Source organism: Puma concolor, chromosome A3 (genome assembly GCF_028749965.1).
Source record: "Puma concolor isolate L17-30 chromosome A3, mPumCon1.1.hap2, whole genome shotgun sequence".
Classification (NCBI taxonomy): Eukaryota; Metazoa; Chordata; class Mammalia; order Carnivora; family Felidae; genus Puma; species Puma concolor.
In genome coordinates, this window is record NC_141669.1 from 73,459,886 (window position 1) to 73,482,770 (window position 22,885).

The 22,885-nt window shown below is 40.5% G+C and overlaps 1 protein-coding gene across 2 annotated transcripts in view; it reads right to left on the reverse strand.

Annotated features, from left to right (window-relative positions):
- Window positions 1-22,885, reverse strand: part of PPP1R21 (protein phosphatase 1 regulatory subunit 21) — a 65,714-nt gene that overhangs the window by 40,834 nt on the left and 1,995 nt on the right. For both annotated transcript variants that reach the window (XM_086701144.1, XM_025931907.2), the window contains exons 2-9: window positions 15,142-15,210; window positions 11,478-11,624; window positions 9,135-9,236; window positions 7,636-7,800; window positions 7,400-7,458; window positions 6,302-6,396; window positions 2,637-2,689; window positions 2,001-2,150 (exon numbers count right to left, since the gene is read on the reverse strand). In XM_086701144.1, the coding sequence (XP_086557270.1) occupies window positions 2,001-2,150; window positions 2,637-2,689; window positions 6,302-6,396; window positions 7,400-7,458; window positions 7,636-7,800; window positions 9,135-9,236; window positions 11,478-11,624; window positions 15,142-15,210 (840 nt within the window). The remainder of the gene's footprint in view (window positions 1-2,000; window positions 2,151-2,636; window positions 2,690-6,301; window positions 6,397-7,399; window positions 7,459-7,635; window positions 7,801-9,134; window positions 9,237-11,477; window positions 11,625-15,141; window positions 15,211-22,885) is intronic.

A 22,885-nucleotide genomic window follows, 5' to 3' on the forward strand; every position in this document is an offset into this window, starting at 1 on the left:
TCGGCCATTCTTGGCTTTGTGTAGTGCCCTACCTAGCACATTGTTTCAGGGTTGGTCTGTGTGACCAAAGTGATATGGTAGAAGTGATGATACTCAGTACCCACACTAAGTCACAATAGGCATTGTGGCTTCCACTTTGCTCTCTCTTGGATCCCTCGTTCTAGGGGAAGTTAACTGCTGTGTCCTAAGGACACTCAAGCAGTCCTGTGGAGAGGTGTTCTCATTGAGAAACCAAGGCTTCCCGCCAACAACCAGCACTAACTCACCAGCCACGTGAGTGAGCCACCTGGGAAGCAAATCCCCCCACCCCGGGAAAGTTTCTAGATGAATACAGCCTCAGCTGACTCTTGACTGACCTCATGAAAGATCATAAGCCAAAGCCCACCAGGCTAATTTTCTCCTGATTCCTTACCCACAGAAAGTGTGTGAGATAATAAACGTTTGTCATTTTAAATGACTAAGTTTTAGTGTAATTTATTACACAGCAATACCTAACTAATACACTGTTTATTTTTCCTTTTCAGTAAAAGGTGGTCCTGCAAACTATCGTAAATCCTTTCATTAGAACTAGATGGGCAGGGAATCGGGGAGGGGTGGGAGGGCTTGGGTAGCTCAGTTCGTTAAGTGGTTATGCATCTAATTCTTAAATTTGCTTAGGCCATGATCTGATGGTTTGTGAGTTTGAGCCCTGCGTCAGGCTCTGTGCTGACAGCATGGAGACTACTTAGGATTTTCTCTCTCTCTCTCTCTCTCAAAATAAATAAGCATTAAAAAAAAAAAAAAAAAAAAAAAAAGAACCAGCTGGGGAGAAAAAAGGAAAGGAAGGAACAAAATTTGCCAGGTCCCAAAAAAAAGGACTGAAGGGAACAACACTTAGCTCTCTTCTTATTCCTTGTTTAAACTTCACACACTCTGAACATACCCCAAAAATCAAGCAGAGAAGCAGTCTCACCCCCACTCCATACCCCAGCAAGAAGGGTCAACTATACCACACATATTTTTTTGCTTTTAAACATATCCAGGGGCACCTGGGCAGCTCAGTCGGTTAAGCGTCCTACTTCGGCTCAGGTCATATCTTGCTGTTCGTGGGTTTGAGCCCCGCATCAGGCTCTGTGCTGACAACTCAGAGTCTGGAGCCTTCTTCAGATTCTGTGTCTCCCTCTCTCTCTCTCTCTCTCTCTCTCTCTCTCTCTCTCTCTCTGCCCCTGCCCCACTCACACTCTGTCTCAGTCTCTCTCAAAAATAAATAAACATTAAAAAAAAAATTTTTTTTTTAATTTAAACATATCCAATGAAGAAAGTTACACAGAGAGTATAAACAAGGAAAGAGAAAAATGCCAGCAAATTAACTTTTCCAACAATAAAATGCACTTTTCCTTATGCCACATCCCGGTCAAAAAACTACTGAAGTCCTCCATCCTACATACGACGTGAAAAGTCTGGGCCTTGGCCTGCCCAGGGGCCTTCTAGAGTCCGGAGCCATGTTTTTTTCTGTGCAACCTGACCTCCCATTCCTCCACTTAAAAGACTTGACACTCTTGCCAAAACAGATTGTTCACTGCTCCCTTCCCCCCGCCCCACCCCCACACACACACTTCATTATGCCTTCTAACTCCATGACTTTGCTCATGTCTTATATCCTCTTCTGGAGGAAAAAAACACCCATTCTATTTCTCTCCTCCTATTCAATTCCCGCTCATTTTTCAAAGCCCATTCAAATCGCCAAAGAAGCTTTCCCAGACACTACCACCAACAGCAATCTTCCCTCCTTGATGACCTCACTTCACTTACTGATCTTACCACCCACACTTCCCCCTACTATTTAATTTCTTAAGAATCTCCATGTTTGCCATATTTTATCTTGAGGGTAAAGACTGTGACTTACAGTTTTCTTCCATGTCCTCCATGGTAGTTGGCTGATGCACAGTAGTGGTCTGAAAAGAAATAACGTGTCCTCCTACTTGTTCAGGGCAGAGAAAGCTATCCTGAATTAACTTTACCTTCTGATTCAACGGAGATATAGTGTCAATGGCAGAATCAATAGGAAAAATCTGAATCCTCTGTTCTGTATAGGTGTGAAAGTTCAGTAGAGCCGTCACAAGATCTTGAACAAAAGCCAGGGCCTGCCCAGCAATGTCCCGCATCTTCAGCTTTTAAATGGAAAGTATATAAAGTCAACTCTCCAATTACTATTCTCAAACAACTTTAGTAAGTCCCCTTTTAGAGAAAACACTTAAATTCTAGTATAATTATTCCTTAATTTAAATTTATTTGCTCCCACTTGGATTTTAATATTCCCTCCTAATTAGAATGCCACCAGTTTTAGAAAATAGACCTTTTCCACTTAACCTAGACCATATAAGCACAAGTCCACCAACCTACAAGAAAAGTAGGACTCACAAAATTATTGCATCCCATAATTCCATTCTAAAGTTATCAGATGAGAGAGAACAAAAATCTGTATTATTTATGAATTCAATGAACAGCAGATTATGCAATTTTTTAAAAATGTATGACAAAGTGAAACAAAAGTTAAACACATGGTTTAGTGCACTAAACAGAGGCCCAAACCGATAAATTCTTGTTTCTGAAAAGTCTGACATACACATCGCTGAAAATAAAAACATCATCATTACCTGATGTCTCCTATTGTGGAGTGGAACGTTCAGAGCGTTATACTGACTATATTCTACAAAACAAAAATGGATGCATGTTAATTCATTTTACATTTACAGAGAAGCTGCATAACTGAAAAATAAATGCTCTGCAGCAAAATCAGCTTTACATAAGAATTGTAAATGATCATAGTGTAAGAGAATAATGGAGTTTATATGGAATCAGTTGTTTCTCAGATAAAGTAAAACTTTTGATTTTTTTTAAGTATGCCTAACGTGGGGTGTGAACTCATGACCCTGAGATCAAAAGACATATGCTCTATCCAGCCAAGCACCCCCAAATTTTTTTAACTGTAAGATAAACCCTGAGTTTCTGTTTCTAAGAAATATTTCCAAAACTTGAGGCCTATCAAGATTACTTAGGCCCATGATGTTCTTGCTATCTTCAGTCATGCTCCTTTCTAAAATAACCCTGCACACAGCTGCCACACCAATCATCCAAAAATATCACTGTTTTCATGACAGTACGATATTTGACAGTCTACCACGGTCTGCTACTGCTGATCCCAACAACTCAATGCTAACTTTTCTGGGTTGGTCTCATCTTTCTCACAGTCGTTGTCTCTATCCCAGACTCTGTTATCAACCTCTGTTAGCTTCACCTGGCTTCACACTTCAATCCCCGCCTCCATCTCTATGAATCTCTACAGCCACTCAAACCCTCCCTCCTCTGCCTGGTCCTTAATCAGAAAGATCTGGTGCCCAAATCCAACTCAGAAAGTCCCTATGCCGCTCTCATCCAGTTCTCTCTTACAGCCCCATTTCCACCAAGGGCTTGGTCTCCCATCCACAACTGGACTATTTCCCTATCAGTTCTCTTGGGGGCCTTGCCTGTTTTCCCTCCCAGCCTGGCCCATCATTTCCAACACTGCTCTTGCTAACATGAAAGGAGATCAGGGTCCATGACAACCTAATTTACCAAACTTAAGGGGGCCTCAGTGATACTCTGCAATCCATGACTTCATTGCTGTGTCCCTTCCCAAAGCATCTGTTCCAAACCTTTTCCATTTTAAGCCTCAAACACCATTCTCTGTCTCATCCTCTGCCCCATGGATGGGGTAGCCTCCCCCTACAACACCAGGAAGACCAGGGCCGAATACCAAAGGGTTCCTATGTTCCCTACCCTCCACCACAGAGTCCATGGCATCACATATCCTGTCCTCAGCCAACCCTCCCCCTGGGTCCCCAGCAATAGCTCCTTCTGACTCCTCACGGCCTAGTCCATCAACCACCCCCTCTCCTCTCTACTTCTTCAAAATTACCTTCAAAAAAAGCATTTGTTGCAGCTTTTTAAACTCTATCCCCATAGTAACTTGTTCCCCTTTACCTCTATCATACTGAGTCCTCTGCCCTTACCCATCCCCTGCATACAACGCCTTCTTTTACTCCCAACATTTTCCATCTCCTTCATTCCCCCTGCTCAAAGAACAGCATGTCTTCCTCATGTCTGCCTATTTCCTCAGCACCCATTCACCTCTAACCCTCTGCCGGCCGTCTGGTATCCACCTCTATCCTGTGTAAAAACATTCTTCTCCAAGTCACCAAAGCAGCTGCCTTTACTGTCCATCACCCTCTCTGAGCTCCCTGCAGCAATGCTACAACTTAGAACTGCTGCCCAGCACCACCAGGCTGTACACTCCCTTCCCCACCTCCCATGGCACCCCACTTCCCCAGTTCGCCATCATCTCCACTCCAGCCTCTCTCCTTCCTGATCACAGCTCTTCAAGGGTACTACACGGGCCTCTCTGCACTTTATACCCCTCATTCCCAACATTCTCAAAGCCCATTCATCCCCCCAGGGTCAACTTCAGTCTCTCTCCAAGGTCTGGGCTTTTATTAGAAATGCATACACCAATAGACAGCTAGACATACGCTGATCCGCCAGAATATTAAACAACAAAGTTAAGTTCGCCACCCCCCTCCTCCATAAACCTGCCTCTCACCTGCCTCTTTGATTTCTGTCAACAGTGCCACATCTTTCCCCCACACTGCTTCTTCACACTCCCCTGCCTGCCTGCATCTATCGCCCTGACAACTCAGGCCCCAGCCTCCATAACAGGACACCAAGACTAGCATCACAGTAGTCTTGGCCCCTTGCCCATTCCAGGGCAGTCTACACCCTTGCCAGACCAGCTCTGTGAGACCATGACATTCAAAAGCTTAAACACCCCCACTGTCTCATGAATTACGTCCCAACTCCTTGGGTCCAGCCCCTCTCAGCCTTACAGAACTCACCCATCACTGCCCCCACCTCCCAGTCACACTTAACTAATTACTGCTCATCAGACTGCGACGGCACCTTTTGTCCCACATACTACACTCCACTCAATCCCCTGGATGGTTCTCCTGCATTTCAGCCCAAAAAAACCTACTCAGGCCCAGTTCAAAGCACACTTCCTCCAAAAGACTTCCCCAAACAACCCTTTAGCAGTAATCTGTCCTTCCTCGGAAACCCCAAGAGTCTTTTCTATACATTTCTAGACACTTCTAGACATTTCTATACATTATCTCTCCCCTTCTGAACTACAAGTTCCTTCAGGGTACCCTCAGATTTCTTAGAGATTTTTGTATCCCTTGTGCTCCCTACCCACCTAGGCACTCAGCAAATGATCTCTAAATATTTCAGAACTCAAAGAAGTAACCCACAGTGACATGGTAAGGATCTAAAGTAGGTAGGGTGACAACTAGTATTGGAAAGGGAAAAATTTTAAAAAAGAGATCCAGAAGGAAATTATTAGAACCTGATGACAAATTGATACAAGGATTAAAGGGAAAATGAAATACCAAGATTTCAAGTCTAGGGGATCAAAGTATGCTAGCACTATTCACATTAATGTAGAAACTAGAAACAGGTGTTGTTTTCAGAGGACCTTAGGTTTCTGATATAATAATGACATACGCTGATTTTAGTGTTAGATCAAACTGCTGGGGTTTTTTGGTGTCTTTTGTTTCCTCTTTTCTTAGTTCTTCCAGAAGAAAAATTTAGGGGAAGTAAAAAATTTCAATCATGTAATTGTAAGAAGGGAAATCTGTACTTAATTGAATATGGGCTTCAAAATTCCAAGCAATTAAATAAAATATATTCTTCGTTTTCAAGGTTCTGATTTAATTATCTAAATGTTACAAAATTGGTACCTATTATACATGTAAGTTTTCTTTTTTTAAAAAAGTTATTTTTCTTGATATGGCTATGTAAATTACCAGACCATTCTCAGGATGAAGAGGAAGCAGGACTTACTCAACTCAGCTCTGCATCACTGAGCAGGAGATACGAGGCTGAGAAGATCCATCGCCCACTGCCCTTCCCCCACTCCCCCCACCACGAGCAACTTTTCTTATACAAATTTTCAGGTATTTTATGTGCAGGATGGTTTTTACCTTGGGATATGCTAAATATGTGCAATTAAAAAATGTGGATTTGAGGTTTTTCCAAGAAGGCCAACTTTGGAGTCAGTCTCCCTATGAAACATGAGGGCCAAAGCTGATCAAAAAAAACAAAAAGAAAGCAATCTTGTGTTGAGCCAATGAAGTTTTTTGCCACATAGATTAAAAATGATTTTAATTCATTCATTACCAAAGACAGGTTCAAAGTTGCACATAAAGAAAAACTGTACATTAATACCTACTTGTATCATTAAAAGGTACTTTTTCACTGATGATTGATAAGGACTCCTCTAATCTACCTGACAAATCTTCATGAAGGTTCTTTAACTGTAATTGACTGAAAGAAAAAAAAAATACAAAACCACATTACTGCCAGTCAGACAGTGGATCCTCACTTCCTTGTTACCACAACAGCTGGTATCAGGCTTTCAGAGAATTGTGCCTGACACTGGGAAATGCTTGGTGGTAGACAGTTATTAAAAGATGAAGATAAGAAAAATACTAAGCCTCAATTCTGAAGCCCTTGAGACTTCTGTTGAATGACGTTGAAGACTGTCAGAATTTATCACAGTCCCAGTATCTAATACAATCTTATCAGTTTATTTCCCCAAGTGCAAAGTAATCTTAGAGCCATTTCAAAATCACAAATTTTCTCTTTATGGCACATAAATGTTTGTTCAAGTATTACAGTAAAGTTCTTTTTTAAGTATTCTATCAGATTTGTCTTCCCCTTGGGCTCAAAATCTGGTAATTTCTCTGGTTTTGATTCAATTATGAGTATAGGTATACATCTAAACCATGCATATAATTCCACCAATGCAACTAAATTGAAGAAATACACGTTGACTGATTCTGTAAAAACCTAAAATATTATGTCATTCATCAAATAAATACTGGAGTATGCTTTTACCACCCATGACTTCATCAAATTTTAAGATTTAGGTATCTCCAAATTAGATCATATAACCTCTCTTTTATTCAAAATGTACCATTAAAAGGTTGGCATAGTGATAAGGAGTCAGTTTTCCTCCCTGGGGTTATCAGAAGGCTCTCTCTTCAGCGCAGTCTGAAACAGAAAGCACCCAGTCCTCAGTACAGGAGCCCCAGAACGCGATCGGCCACGGCAGCAAACATCTGCACAGGCTGAGGACTAACGCACAAGCCACTCCACCGAGAGTGCATAAGGCCCCGGAGAGAACAGAACTGAGGAGGACCCCGGAGATGGCCTATTCCCAGCTCACTTCAAATGTGAGAAAATTGAGAGAGAAGAGTTGCTAAACCAAAACTCAGGTCTTCTGATTCTTACTTCAGGGCCCCTTGGAATTCACGTTTCCACATACCATTCTTCTGTTCGAAGCCGACATTCCTTGGCCTCCTTTTCTAGAGTCTGAGATTTTACCTGAATTTTAGAAGAAAAAGAAAAGCAGATGGCTCAGGCTATAGATGAGAGCACACTTAGGGGACACTGCAGACAAGCGCCTCCCCTTGAATGACTAACTCTGTGTTCCATCAAGTGCACAGATTTACAAGAGTCTTGACTATCTCTTAAAGTGCTCTCACCAACAGTGGGGCTTACTTCTAGTTTGGCCTTGTCATTCTGCAGTTTCTCGATCGTTTCCATGTACTTCCGCGTCAGGCCATCAACCACGGCTTGGTGCTGGGCCGCCTCCATCTCCAGGGTGGCCAGTCGACTCCTCAGCTCTGCTTCCACATGCTTGTGCTGCTCATCAGCTTCAAAAAACTGAACAAAAAAGATCATTTTTATCTTTTCACGATATCCTAATATGTACAAATGAAGAGGAAAATAACAGCAGTGACTATTCATGGAGCAATTTCCACCCGTTGCATATGCTCACTATGCAAAACCCACACAGGCAGGATCTCACAAGATCCTCACAGTAGGTCAGAGGTAGTGCTGTTATCTCTCCTTTACACTTGTGAAAACCAAAGCTTCAAGGGTCTACATAACTTGTCAAATGTAGAAACGAGATGTGAACACAGGAGATCCATGCCAAAGCCTATACCTCCTCCCTCTCAATCTCATGGATTTCTTTCAAACAACTTCTGGCACACAGAGAGAATTCAACTGACCAGGGTATAACTTTTCTGCTACGCTAACTTCCACAATTAAAAAATCCAAATTCAAATAGCTGCTATTCCTAAAACAGGTAAAACTCCTTTCCTTAATAAGATCAAAAGCTCATTTTGTTAACATTCGCAAAAAGACTGCAATAAACGCATATTTATTTTCCACCATTTCACTATGCTCACCATTTCACAAAAAATTCAGGAGGCACAGCTGGATATATTACAGTATGACTCTTAAAATATGCTGAATGTTGGGAGGCAAACACTGATTATTCAACATTCCATAAATATATGAGTGCCTGCCATGACAGAGAGAGACCCTGTCCTGGGGAAAGGCATAAAAAATGACATGGTGTGTACCGTAACAGACCTTACAGACCAACAGGTGAACAGATACAAACCAACTAAATGGTAATAACTTAAAACAAACACTTCTTTTTGATAAGCCCTCATGTAAGTGATCCATCTCATCATTTTCTAGCTAAAATGAACAGTGCTTAGTACTGTACTGTCAAGTTATAAAGTTATTCTGCTGTCCTTTAAATAAATGCGTACTTCAAAGCACACATCAGATTAAGATATGAAAGAGATTTAAGAAGCGAATGAATGACAGTGACATATATACCTAACAACCACAGGAGACATTAAAATACATACACAAAACACTCTGTGCTGTCCTGCATTGGTTTTTCCACATTCCAGATCATATGAGCCATCTTTTTTTTTAATTATGTTTATTTTGAGAGAGAGAGAGAGAGAGAGAGACAGGGTGTGAGTAAGGGAGGGGCAAAGAGAGAGGGAGACACAGAATCCGAAGCAGGCCCCAGGCTCCGAGCTGTCAGCGCAGAACCAGACGCGGGGCTCAAACCCACAGGCCGTGAGATCATGACCTGAGCCAAAGTCAGACGCTCAACCGACTGAGCCAACCAGGCGCCCCATCATACGACCCATCTTTAAGTCATTGGAAAAACAGAAAGATTTTCTCACTTGTATATGTAACCGTTCATTCTCTTCTATCTTCTTTTGTAGATCTTCATCAAAGACACTCTTCTGCTCTTGACTCAACTGAGAAGAAGATTCTCCACTTTTCTGATGGAAAGAATAAATTATGTCCACATAACTTTCATCCTTTAGAGAAACATCCTAAGGTACACAGATTCTCTATCACCTTAGTAGCTTGTCTCTTCTATGTGTGCACCATTCTCAAACAATCCTGCAAAAGGTATACAATCCATCACTTAACTTTTCCTATTTGACACAAGTAGGAACTGCAAATATTGAAACAAGCTGAAGAGCTTAAAAAGGAGATAAAGGGAATAAAGAACAGATAAGGTTCACTATTCTTTGCAGATCAGTCCGGGAGTGGTTCTACTGGGAGACATAGCAGGCCCAGAAAGCTAGCAATAAAAACATGCTACAAAACCATTTCGAGTTGATCTTTTGGTTTGGGAAATGACAGTTTTAATAATTGCATGAGTCTGAGTTGTTAAACTCCTTTAAGAAATTGTAATAAATCAGCATTCACAAGGACAAATTCATACAAAACTTCACATAAATATCTAATTTTTTAAAAAATATACAACCATATAAAATAAAGCTATTATAAATAAACGGAGGGAAAAAGCTCAAAAACACCTTCCTTTCCCTTTTTTACTAATATTAACTTTTTCTACATAGAAGAATAGCACTATTTAAGAAAGCCAATAATGAACATTTGTTTTCATGGAATACAAGAGCTCAGACTATTCCAGGGATAGCCTAACAATAGAACTGTGTTCAGACATCAGTCACCACCCTTCTCTGCCTTTCTTATGCCCTCACTCCTCACTTAAAATGAAGTTACTTACTGATCCAATGTGAGCCAATGACTGGAAAGCCCTTTGAAAATGCAGTAGCTTTATTAAAAATAAAACATTAAATATCCATTATGTTGGGACACGAGAGATGCACAAAGCAAGACTGACGAATGACATATTCTGGGTCACAATGCTTCCCAAGTTGGAAAGCTTTAATTAACATTAATTCAGAATTGTTACACCCAAACCTCTGCGAAAACATCCCTGGGAGGGGATCTTGCCAACCTGGGGAGGCTGTTTGAACAACCAACATATGGTTGTTCCTTCCCCAAGGAATCTCCAGAGCATGCGTATTTTGACAAAATTTCCCAAGTGATTCTTTTTTTTTTTCAACGTTTATTTATTTTTGGGACAGAGAGAGACAGAGCATGAACGGGGGAGGGGCAGAGAGAGAGGGAGACACAGAATCGGAAACAGGCTCCAGGTTCTGAGCCATCAGCCCAGAGCCCGACGCGGGGCTCGAACTCACGGACCGTGAGATCGTGACCTGGCTGAAGTCGGACGCTTAACCGACTGCGCCACCCAGGCGCCCCCCAAGTGATTCTAATAGATACCTGCTTACACTCTCTCTGTTCTCCATTTATTTGAAAATTACCACTCTAGAGAATTCTTTCATGTAGAGGAAATGTGTATGGAAAGGTACTAACGTATAATTCTGTTGATTGCCTATCATATGGCAAAATCAGTTCTAGCCACCTTTACAGAATCCCATTTACTACTCAACAAACCTGAGAGTACCATCCCCATTTTGCTGATAAGAAAACTGAGGTTGCAAGACTAAAATGACAGATGAAGAATTCAAGCATGGGCTTAACTCCAAAGCCTGTGCCCTTCCCTCCACACCACACTGCTTCAGAGTTGCTATGTGCCTTCTTCTTCCCTCCCATCCTTCTACTCTTACTGCCTCAAGCCATACGTTTGCCAGGTGCCGCTCTACATACACACAAGACTTAAAGATTCAATCACTAGCCCCAACTCTTCAAAAAAAAATGCAACTTCTTAGTCACAGAGTGCTCCAAAGTACCAGATCACCCATCTCATGGCAATGAGAATCTTGTCTCACTATACAAACCATAATGGAAAAAGTTTACTTTTACATGACCACACAAGAATCCTAAATTGGCCTCCTAAGAATAAATATTAAGAAATATCTGCAGCAAACTTACAAGCATAAGGAATGAGTATTTCGACTGCTACTTTCACATGAGCTGTTACACTTTAACACAGTCTCACATTTGATTTGCCCTACCTTGAGTTAATAGCGACTTAGTGTAACTGAAAGCAGTAAATTTGACCAGTATATACATAAATATATATATAAACAGCAAATGTCTGCTTCCTTGACCCGACATCCAGCCATAATAATGGAAAATTAGGGAATGTGGAGATGAGGTGTTCTGTTAAAACCCAGATGGCCTGTAGATGTCTGTACCTCGCAGACAAGGTCTCACTAACTTGCTTGTATTTGACCTACCTTGTTTTTCTTGCCTCGGGGTTCACTTACAGCCAATTCATCTTGAAGTAGTTCTACCCTCTTGGCAAGCTGCAGATTTCGAAATGTCAAACTGTCCATTTCTTGCTGCAGTTTTCTCAATGACTGATCCTTCATTTTCAGTTGTTCCTACATCCAAGTGAAAACAGACCATTCCTTACAATTTCACCTTAAGGTTTAGAGATAATGAAATTATTTTTGTTTCACTAAAATATTAAAACCTCTTGCTGTAGGGAATTCACGTTGTATGTTTATCATGCCAGTTCCATGTTTTCAGCTATTTGGTGACAAAATCACTTTTTTTGGCCAAACCAAGTAAATTTAAAAATAAAAATAAAAATAAAGCATATATATTGAAGTAACAGACAGTCATCAACTTAAAGTAAAATACCTACAACTGTATGTTGTTCCGTAATGTTGTTGCGTATGTGTCTGGCCGTGAGGAGGCACAAAGCCTGAGGCTACAATTTTATAAACTTGAAATGTGAGAGAGAACTTCATACTCACTGATGACGCCCTTCAGTAAGAATGGGAAGCAATTTATTTGCATTCATTTTTTTCCCCATAAATCCGCCCTGAATTTAAGTCAGCCAAAATGAAGTCTTTCCAACACACTGTGATTTCTCAGGTCAAAAATCAGTATTATCCTAACATGAGAATATTTTTAGATGCTGTTTGCCGTACATCAATTACTTTAAAGTTTTAAGTGAAAATAGAAACAAAATCTATATTTTATTTTTTTTTTTTTTTTTTTTTTTTTTTTTTTTTTTTTTTTTTAAATTTTTTTTTTTCAACGTTTATTTATTTTTGGGACAGTGAGAGACAGAGCATGAACGGGGAAGGGGCAGAGAGAGAGGGAGCCACAGAATCGGAAACAGGCTCCAGGCTCTGAGCCATCAGCCCAGAGCCTGACGCGGGGCTCGAACTCACGGACCGCGAGATCGTGACCTGGCTGAAGTCGGACGCTTAACCGACTGCGCCACCCAGGCGCCCCCAAAATCTATATTTTAAACAACATATATTTCGCTGCCCATTCTGAACTGTTTATACTATAATGGGGTAAGAAAATGGAAAGCTAGGGAAATACTTAGCTTCACTCTATTTTTAAAAAAATATTATTCTCACTAACTTTACTTATGACATTCTGACAACTTTGTGTTCACTGGTTATCGAACACAGATGACCAAATACTACTGCATATTTCAAGATGTGTAGGTTTATTACTTTCACTGAAAAACCACTGCAATGCTAAGATGAGGTCAAGCTCAATGATAAACTAATATAAGTATACTGCAACAGCAACCTAGAAACCAAAGTCTGGTATCTGCAACCTACTGACATTATTTGCATGTTGAGAGCAGCCAGAGCAATAGAATAATGTTTCCATTAAGTAGAGAAACAATTTTTCTTTTCTATTGATTGTTAGTAAGCCCTTAATTATTTTTTTAGGTAAACTATGCTCCATGTGGGGCTCAAACTCATGACCCTATGATCATGATATGGAACTCCTGACTGTATGTATGCTCTACTAACTGATCCAGCCAAGCGCCCCTTACTCAGTAAGCCCTTAATTTTTGCTTGCAGTTTAATGGTAAACATAGACCTGCCCATATCCAAATTATCATATATTTCAAATTAAAGAAATCCAAATCAAGGAATGCTGACAGTATCTAACAACTCACTGAAGAGGCAAACCCAATATTATCAAAAGCATGCTGTAACAGAAGACATCCTAATATTCCCATTGAGCAAACCAGCAAATTGCCATTCTTACTATAACTATAATGACCAGTACAATGAATAGTAAAACAGTTATTTCTTTACATCCTTACAATTAATCACCTCTGACTAATGCTTCAACTCCATTAACCAATCATCAATTTCAAAAGACAGCTATTTCAACCTCTCTGTACACCCTAGTTTCTGCAATGGGAGATGATGATAATGTTATCTGCCTTCACAGAGTTGTGTGAAGACTAAATGACAGAGCAGATGTAATGTGCTTGGCACGATGCCTGTTACACAGTGAGAATTCAATAGTCACCATCACCAATGTCACCACCACTGCCACCATTGTAGAGTTAACCAAACAACCAGCAATGGGATGCTGTCATATGCCACAGTGGGCTATTAAGACACTCCAGGAAATATCTTCCCCAGTTTTAAACATCATTAAGAGAGAGGCAGCCTGGGTGGCTCAGTCATTTAAGCGTCTTACTTCGGCTCAGGTCATGATCTCGTGGTTCATGAGTCTGAGCCCCACATCAGGCTCCTTACTGATGGGCACATCCTGCTTGGAATTCTCTCTCCTTCTCCCTCTCTCTTTGCTGCGTTCTCTCTCTCTCAAAATAAATTTAAAAACCTAAAATAAATAAATAAATAAACACCTTTAAGAGAGGTAATGATCACTTCTTCAATGATTTAGGCAAAATAATAACTTGACTAACTATAAAGCTCATGCTTACTAATCTTGGCTTGGGTGCAGACAGCTTCGGAAGTATGGGTACGGTGTTCTGAGCTGCCTCAGCACTGTCAACAGCACCTGAGGACGGGGCACTCTCAAGGCAGAATTCTCTAGGGTAGGTTCTAACACTATAAGTAAAAGTACATATTTCTGGGTTACCCACGTGGAACCACCCAGGATACGTCACTGGTTGGAGGCTACTCCAGGAAGAAATAAGAGTAAAGGGAATCCTAATTACCTTTTGTCTAAAAATCAGGCAAGGGAGTGAAGAATGACATAGACAGTATATTTAGCTGAAACAGGCCATGAAGAAATCTATATTCTAGAATTGATTTATTCAATTAAAAATATCACTAATCAGGGGCCCCAGGGTGGCTCAGTTGGTTGAGCATCCAACTTTGGGTCAGGTCATGATCCTGCAATCTGTGAGTTCAAGCCCATATCAGGCTCTGTGCTGACAGCTCAGAGCCTGGAGCCTGCTTCAGATTCTGTGTCTCCCTCTCTCTCTGCCCCTCTCCTGCTCACACTCTGTCTCCCTATCTCTCTCAAAAATAAATAAACATTAAAAAATTTAAAAATATATATCACTAAGCAATATTTATGACATGCCTACTAGAATGAGGCAGAAACAAATTCCTTCATCTATTATATTTCTCCCCTCAGTGAACAAAGATGCTGATGATAAAATGTATCACTCAGAGTAACCTGATTTACAGAGGTTATTACTATGAAATACCTCAACCCAAAAGCAAGATCAATGGACTAAATGGTTCACACTTTCAAATCCATTTATTAGGGGACAACCATCTGCTGAATGCTGGGCATATAAATGTGAATAGGACACAGACCCCCTCAGAGTGCTATCTAGTGATGAAGACATATAAGAAGCCCCATTAACTCCGATAAATTTAGCTAAAGAGAGACCATGAGGTATAAGGGAAAGCATGAGATAAAGTCAAATGATACTTTTTTATACTTTTTAGCAAGGAAATCAAAGTGCATCACGTTCATTACCTAAGCAAGTAGGAAAGTTAAATACAAAAAACTATATTACCTTCTCCTATCCCTAGTGAATCAGTGTCATTGTTGAGACCTTACCAGAAAACCAGCTGAATTCCTTGCATTGACTATCGCCCAACAATGACTTACCCTCACAGTACAAATATGAAACAGGCTTCTTACCTTTAAAGCAGCAGAATTCGCTTGTTCATCCACAACACCTTTTTTCAGGACCTGATTCTGAGCCCGAAGCTGAAAACAGAGGAAGCAATAATTAATTTTTAATATAAAGCAATAGCAAGGAAATCATTTACCATTACTTCACAGGATCATTACACTGAGTAACTATCTTCCCACATACATATGAAAATAGAAATATTTGCCCGGAAGAGGATAGTAGATATCATCATTCTGTCATTTCCTCAGATAAGGCACAGAGGCTGAGCTGCCCAATGATGTAATACTAATCAGTGGCAAAATTGAGACTAAAATCCAGTTCTCTTGACTTCCACCCAGTACATGGTTCTTTCTATAAAACCAAGTCACTTCTTAAAAAAAAAAAAAAATAAAAATAAAAAAAAAATAAACTAAGTACTAATACAATAAACTAATATTAAAACTAATAGAAAGTAATACAATAAATAATAGGGTACTGTGTATGCCATTTTCCTTGAACCTCTGGCACACATTCATTTGTAAAATACATACATTCGGACTACTTATGAAACCCTACAGAAAATCAAAGTGTAGGGCATTAAAGATGCCCAGCAGGATACTGTGCCTAATATTAGTCATGCAAATATCATCACCCACAATAGGTACTCTTGCAATAAGGCACCAGCTAAGGTAGTATATGAAAGCAACTAAGAAGCAGACTCAATCCAGAAGTCAGTAATAGCAGCTAACATCTGAAAGTTCATTATATACCAGGCACTGTCCTAAATGCTTTACATGTATCACTTCATTAATCCTTACAACCTTATGAAGTAGGTACTATAATTATACCCATTTTACAGATGAGCAAACTGAAGTATAGAGAAGTTAAGTAGCAATGCTGAGATTCAGACCCCAGCAGTTTTTACTCCAGAATCATGATGCCATTAGACAATATTGGTTACCATTTTCTAAAGCTACATATAAATGAGAAAGGAAGTGGGCAGGAGAAGTTGGGGGAGTCTCTGAAGAGGTAGGACTTGGGCTTTATTTTTTTAATTGAAATATAACTGTTTTATTTTTTTTTAATTTTTTTAATGTTTGTTTATTTTTGAGAGAGAGAGAGACAGAGTGCAAACAGGGGAGGGGCAGAGAGAGAGGGAGACACAGAATCTGAGGCAGGCTCCAGGCTCTGAGCTGTCAGCACAACTCAAATGTGGAGCTTGAACTCACAGACCATGAGATCATAACCTGAGCTGAAGTCAGGCGCTTAACCGACTGAGCCACCTGGGTGCCCCCAACTGTATTTTAAATAAAGCAAACCAATCAAGAATTATGCAGCTAAATGAATTTTCCTTATGTATACCTCTATATAACCACCACTTACAGGGTTTTAAAAGACAAAATCTCCTTCTATAGTAAACAGAAAGTTCTCAGCAAAGATAATGCTGAGCATGTAGATATAAATACACAAGGCCAATGTAGCCGAAGCAAAAGGTTTACAGACTAATAATCTAACGGTGCAGTAGGGAAACAATGGAAGACTTTCTCTGAGAAAAAGAACGCATGGGATGATTTTATCTGTGCGCTTAAAAAAAATCTACTTCTACATAACTCAGATCTGTCTCCTGAGAACAGAAATGACCCTTCTCTGCGCCAAAAAAAAAAAAAAAAAAAAAAAAAAAAAAAAAAAAAAAAGGAATATCTGCATACTAAATCTTAAACTGAGTATGTGAAACTCATTAGAAAATTTAGCTAAGAATTCAAGAAGAAAAGCAGGAATACTACAGGATATTCAACAGCTTGAGCAAAATGCAGATTTAAAAAAATAAGCTTTTCTATTTTTAGAAAGTTAAAGATACAGCTCACTACCAGGACAGAAAGAAGGCCCAAATCTTGCTCTGCCAATCAGTAGACAATACAAACTTGAAAAATTCACTTAACCATTCTGAATCTCAGTTAAATGGTCTATAACATGGGTGAATACAGCTACCCTATGTTCTTTCTTCTGACGTTGTTGTGAGAACCAGAGAAAGAAACTTACATGAAAACACTTTCTAAATCTTAAAAGTCCCCACGAATGGAAACAGAACTTTTTTTTTTTAATGTTTACTTATTTTTGAGAGAGTGCAAGCAGGGCAGGGGCAGAGAGAGAGGCAGATGCAGAATCTGAAGCAGGCTGCAGGCTCTGAGTCGTCAGCACAGAGCCCGACATGGGGCTCGAACCCACGAATCATGAGATCACAACCTGAGCCAAAGTCAGATATTTAACCGACTGAGCCACCCAAGAGCCCCAAAACAGTACTCTCATTACTAGAATGAATCAGAAGGATAACAGATAACATTTATGAAAGCTTGCCTGGTATAAGGCATTGTGCTAAATGATATGGTGGTGGGGCGCCTGGGTGGCGCAGTCGGTTAAGCGTCCGACTTCAGCCAGGTCACGATCTCGCGGTCTGTGAGTTCGAGCCCCGCGTCAGGCTCTGGGCTGATGGCTCAGAGCCTGGAGCCTGCTTCCGATTCTGTGACTCCCTCTCTCTCTGCCCCTCCCCCCTTCATGCTCTGTCTCTCTCTGTCCCAAAAATAAATAAACGTTGAAAAAAAAAAAAATTAAATGATATGGTGGAAAGAAGTGGTCTGCAAAGAGCTTACAACTTAAAAGGCTCAATGAAAGATAACTAGCAGGACTTACTAGAACTTCACTTCCCTACAAGAAGGATTGGCAAACTAAGGCCTGTGGGCCATACTGGCCTGCTACCTAATTTAAAGTTTTACTGGAACAGAAACACAATCATTTGTGTATTGTCTATGGGTTACTTTTGAGCTACAATGACAGGGACGAGTAGTTGCAACAGAAAATGTATGGCCCTAAGCCTTATATAGTTACCATTAGTCTCTGTACAGAAAAAGTTGGGGCACCCCTGCACTGGAAGTTCAGAAAAAAGAGGTATGACTTTAATATTGACTTCCATCATGTAGTATTTTCCTTGTGCAGCAGTATCAACACACTCTTGGATATGTGCTACCTAGGTAACAGAATTCAATAAATACTCAAAGCCACATAGCCAAAAGATGGCAATGACATCTCTTATTAAACTGCTCAGTTTTAATTTTACTTTTTAAAGTAGTAAATTTTACATTTACTAATTTGTGTTTAACTTCTGTACTCATCTCCCAATTGTCACCAAACTATCATTCATGGTAGACTACAGCATACTTCCCTGTATTTCCTGCCTACAATGAAAGATCAATACCATGGATAGAGAAGGCAATCCATCAATTTTTAGTTAATTAATCAAATTAAATACTGTATACAAAAGGTGTTTGAATGTAATACATTATACAACTATAAAGCTGTCCTTATTTTAACAGTACGTCTCTGACAATTCTCCAAATGACTTGAACCATATGGTCCTACTGGACACCAAGAATCCTCAAAAGCCCTGAGCCTAACTCCCTAAACACCACTATGCAGACTACTCTATGTAACTCTGGTTCTGGAACAGCCCAGCTTCAGTCAGGCTTATCACAAAGCTATTTCTCTAGAGAGAGAGAGAGAGAAAGTGGTAGTAAGTCAACTATGATCGCTCTCCTGCCACTTTGACAATCTGGGATAGGATACCTGGCCCAAGGTTAGGGATTTACTATGTCCAAGAACAAACTGTTGGAAGAGTTTGTGGGGAAAGAGACATGAATCACACATACACATTTTCTCATCTAATCCTCAACAATCTCCTGTGTTAGAATCACTTAATTATTTCATACCAGGAACATTTTGACATTTTACATGTTTTACAACCCTATAAAACAAACTAATAAACATATAGCTTTCCTTCATTACAAAGTAATGTTGCAACATACAACCCTAAGCCCATCCCTAAGCCTCACCAAAACCTGGATTCAAAACTTCAAAATACTGAAGTCACCTGCAGACCCCAGCTTCAGAATCTTTGATCTGGATGATCCCTAAAATTCCTTCCAGTCCCAACATTTTAAGTATTCCAAAGTGCTGGCAATCTCACTTGGTCTACCTACTTACTTGTTCTTCCCCCTTGGAAGGGGATAAAATACCTGTAGGCTATACAATACCAGGTAGTGATGGCTGGAGTTATTGTCACTGAGGCAGGAAAAAAACCTTCTTCTCTCAGACTTGCCCTCAAATGGAACCCTTCTGCTCCTGCTCCTATGCAAGGAAACTCATTAGAACAAATCCCACCCTAAATCCTGCGATCTAGCTGCCTCACCAGTGACTAGAAAAGTAAATCAGTTGGACTAAAAAGGAAGAGTAAGACACCCCTGGCTTTTCTAAGGCCTTACTATTCAAAATGTGGTCTGCAGACAGTTACAATAGCATCACTTGGGAGCAGATTCTTAGGCCCCGCCCCAGACCTACTGAACCAGAATCTGGAGTTCAACAAGGTCTTCAGGTGAGTCCGAGACATTCTGTGTTTGTGATGCACTCATCTAGGGGTTAAACTAGCACTTTCCCACAAGGTGGCCAAAAGCCACATGTGCCTAATTGAATTTAAATAAAATCTAACAGGGGCACCTCAGTGGCTTAGCTGGTTAAGCATCCAACTCTTGAATTCAGCTTAGGTCACGATCCCAGGGTCTCAGGATTGAATACCACGTTGGGCTCTGCACTGAGTGTGGAGTCTGCTTATGATTCTCTCTTTCAGGGCACCTGGGTGGCTCAGGTATTCAACTCTTAATATTAGCTCAGGTCTCACGATGGTTTGTGAGATCAAGCTCCACGTCAGGCTCTGAGCTGACAGCACAGAGCCTGCTTGGGATCCTACCTCTCTCCCTCAAAATAAATACTTAAAAAAGTAATAATAAATAAATAAAACCTAACATTCTGTTCCTTAGTTGTACTAGCCACATTGAAAATGTTTAATAGCCCCATATGGCTAGCGGTTACCCTACTGGACAGCATAAATACAGAACATTTCATTCTTATAGAAAGTTCCATTAGATAGCACTGAACAATGCTATTTTCCAGTCAAACTTCACTAGTGAACCCTACACATGAGGGCAAAAAACAAAAACAAAAAAATAAAACTGATACTAGATTTTAATCCAAATATACTCATTTTTAATCCAGCTCCTGAGTTGATTTCTCTTACAGCAAGGGGCAATTAATCAGGTTCCACCAAGCTCCAACCAAACATGCCAAATCAAAACTGACCCTTCACCAATATGAATAGCTCTTTCCTAAGAGTGTAAATCTAAAAAGCTCCCAAAGGCAATCTCTTTCATAACTAAAAGTAGCACCAACAGCAAAGTAAACTGTTAAGAGAAATCATGGATGTCTGACTTTCCCAATGGTTTTTACTGCCTCAAAAAGAGCTTCAAAAACATTAACTGAGGAAGAGCTAATACTGATACCATTCCTTGAGCAATGGTTCTCAAACTTTGGTGTGCATCAACATCATTGCACAGGTTTTACCCACAGATTGCTGGGTTTAACCACCAGTTTTAGATTCAGTAAGTCCCAGGTGGACCTGAGAATTTATAATTCTAACTCATTCCCAGACGCTGATGATGCTGGGGCCACACTTTGAAAGACACTGACCCAGAGTGAAACATACATTGAGAAAACAGAACTTGAAACATGCTTATACACCTAACATGATGCCAGGCAGGGATACAGGAGCTACTACAAAGAAAGCAGGCTGAAACCAACAGAGCCAGGACTCAGTGCTCTAAGCCTCTCTTCTCTATGAGGTATACCTGAGCATCAGAAGCAGACCAGGCCAGGGCACCTGGGTGGCTCACTCAGTTAATTGTCCAACTCCTGATTTTAGCTCAGGTCATGATCTCACAGCTCATGAGTTCAAGTCTCGAGTTGGGCTCTGCACTGACAGTGTGGAGCCTGCTTGGGATTCTCTCTCTCCCATGCTCTCTCTCTGCCCATCCCCTGCTTACACTCTAAATCTCTCAAAATAAATAAACGTTAAAAAAAAAAAAAAAAAAGAAGAAGAATGGGGCGCCTGGGTGACTCAGTCAGTTAAGCACCCGACTTCAGCTCAGGTCATGATCTCATGATTCGTGAGTTTGAGCCCCACATAGGGCTCTGTGTTGATGGTTCGGAGCCTGGAGCCTGCTTCGGATTCTGTCTCCCCCTCTCTCTCTGCCCCTCCCCTGCTAGCACTCTGTCTCTCTCTCAAAAATAAATAATAAAACATTAAAAAAAAAAAAAAAAAAAAAAAGGCAGCAGCAGACCAAGCTGTGGAAGAGACACCATGTAAGAAATGATCTTTGATTCTTAATCTACAATGTAGTAACTGAGGCCTTGATTAGCTTTCCCTCACATCTTAAAGAAGTAGCTTGTTATCTCTTACCAATTAACTCCATAAACCTCTAAAATTCAGTTACCTACACCTTTTCCCTCCCCTGAACTTTATTAAACCTGAAATTTCAAAAGCCTCCAATGACCTCCTAATTGCCCAAACAACTAGGGTCTTAATCTCTACATTCACTGCCCTTTCCATTAACACTCAATATTTTAGCAATCAGCCTCAGAAATTCTCATCTGCTTTGGCCTCCCATGGTCCATCTTTTATCTAACTAAACTTTCAGTTTCCTTAATGGGAGCTCCTCAGACCACTTTTTTCCTCCTTGGGAGGGAAAAATATATGACCGCAGTTCCCAGAAAGAAATGGGCCCCTTCCTGGAAAACAGGCTGAGATCTGCATTAAATCAAAACAAAGAGATTCTGCAAATGTCCTTGGTTTAGGGATCATGCTTGCTCTCTTGCTTTGTAGCCTCCTTCTACTGTTTATGAGGAAATCTTTTGTCTTCGTATCCTAAATAAGGAAAAAGACATAACTGGATTTCAACATTAGCCCACAATGTCTGCACCAGAGAAGGTAATAAAAGGCAGAAAGCCCCTTCCACAGGCTCAGAGCTGAAGGTGGCATAGATCTTACCTAGGAATTGCTTGGCACTAGAATTGACAGAGAATAAAAACACATGCAATCTTTTGACCAACCTCTGTTCTCTTACGTTCTGAAATTTCCATCACATTGAAATTAAAAAGATGAAAAATGGTCTAGCCTAATTGGGGAGATAAATAGCCTCAAGTCTGGCAGACCTCCTTAGAGTCTCCTTAGCATCCCCTCCTTCTTTCACATGCTTCCCACCCATGTTCCCCAAAGAGTCTACCTAAAGTGTTCCACCCTGATTAACTCTTGCAGTTCAACTATTGTCTTCATAAGAACTATTCCAGAAGCTCTGGCCATTGTCCTGACTTTTAGCCAGTCCATCTCCACTAGAAATTTTCAGCAGTTACTCCAACAACACCTCAAGCTCCTATGTGAACAAGAGAACTTTAATGTGCCTGCAGACCTTAAAATTCTATAATTGCATCTAACCTTTAATACACCCCTTTACTCCAAACTGCCTCAACTTCCTGCCAGTGGCATCTGTCAGTAGCGGTCATATCCCCTCACCTCAGAACAGCAGGGTCAACTCTCAGTCTCCCCTCACTCACCACATCCCACAGAATCAATGAGACACCACGATGAGTGCCTCCTACACTCTACATTCTTCATAAATTTAGTGCTATGTACCAACAAAGCACTAAAAAAAAATCTAAGTGAAAAGGTACTTTAATCATAATTCCTAAATCTAGGTCCTCCTCTCCACCTCAACAGTCACTAGTTTGATTCAAGCCTGTATTACACTCCTCAAAACTATTCCAACAGCCTACAGTCTGGTCTTCTTTTCACCACTCTTTCCCTTTCAATTCATCCTCCACATAGTTACCAGT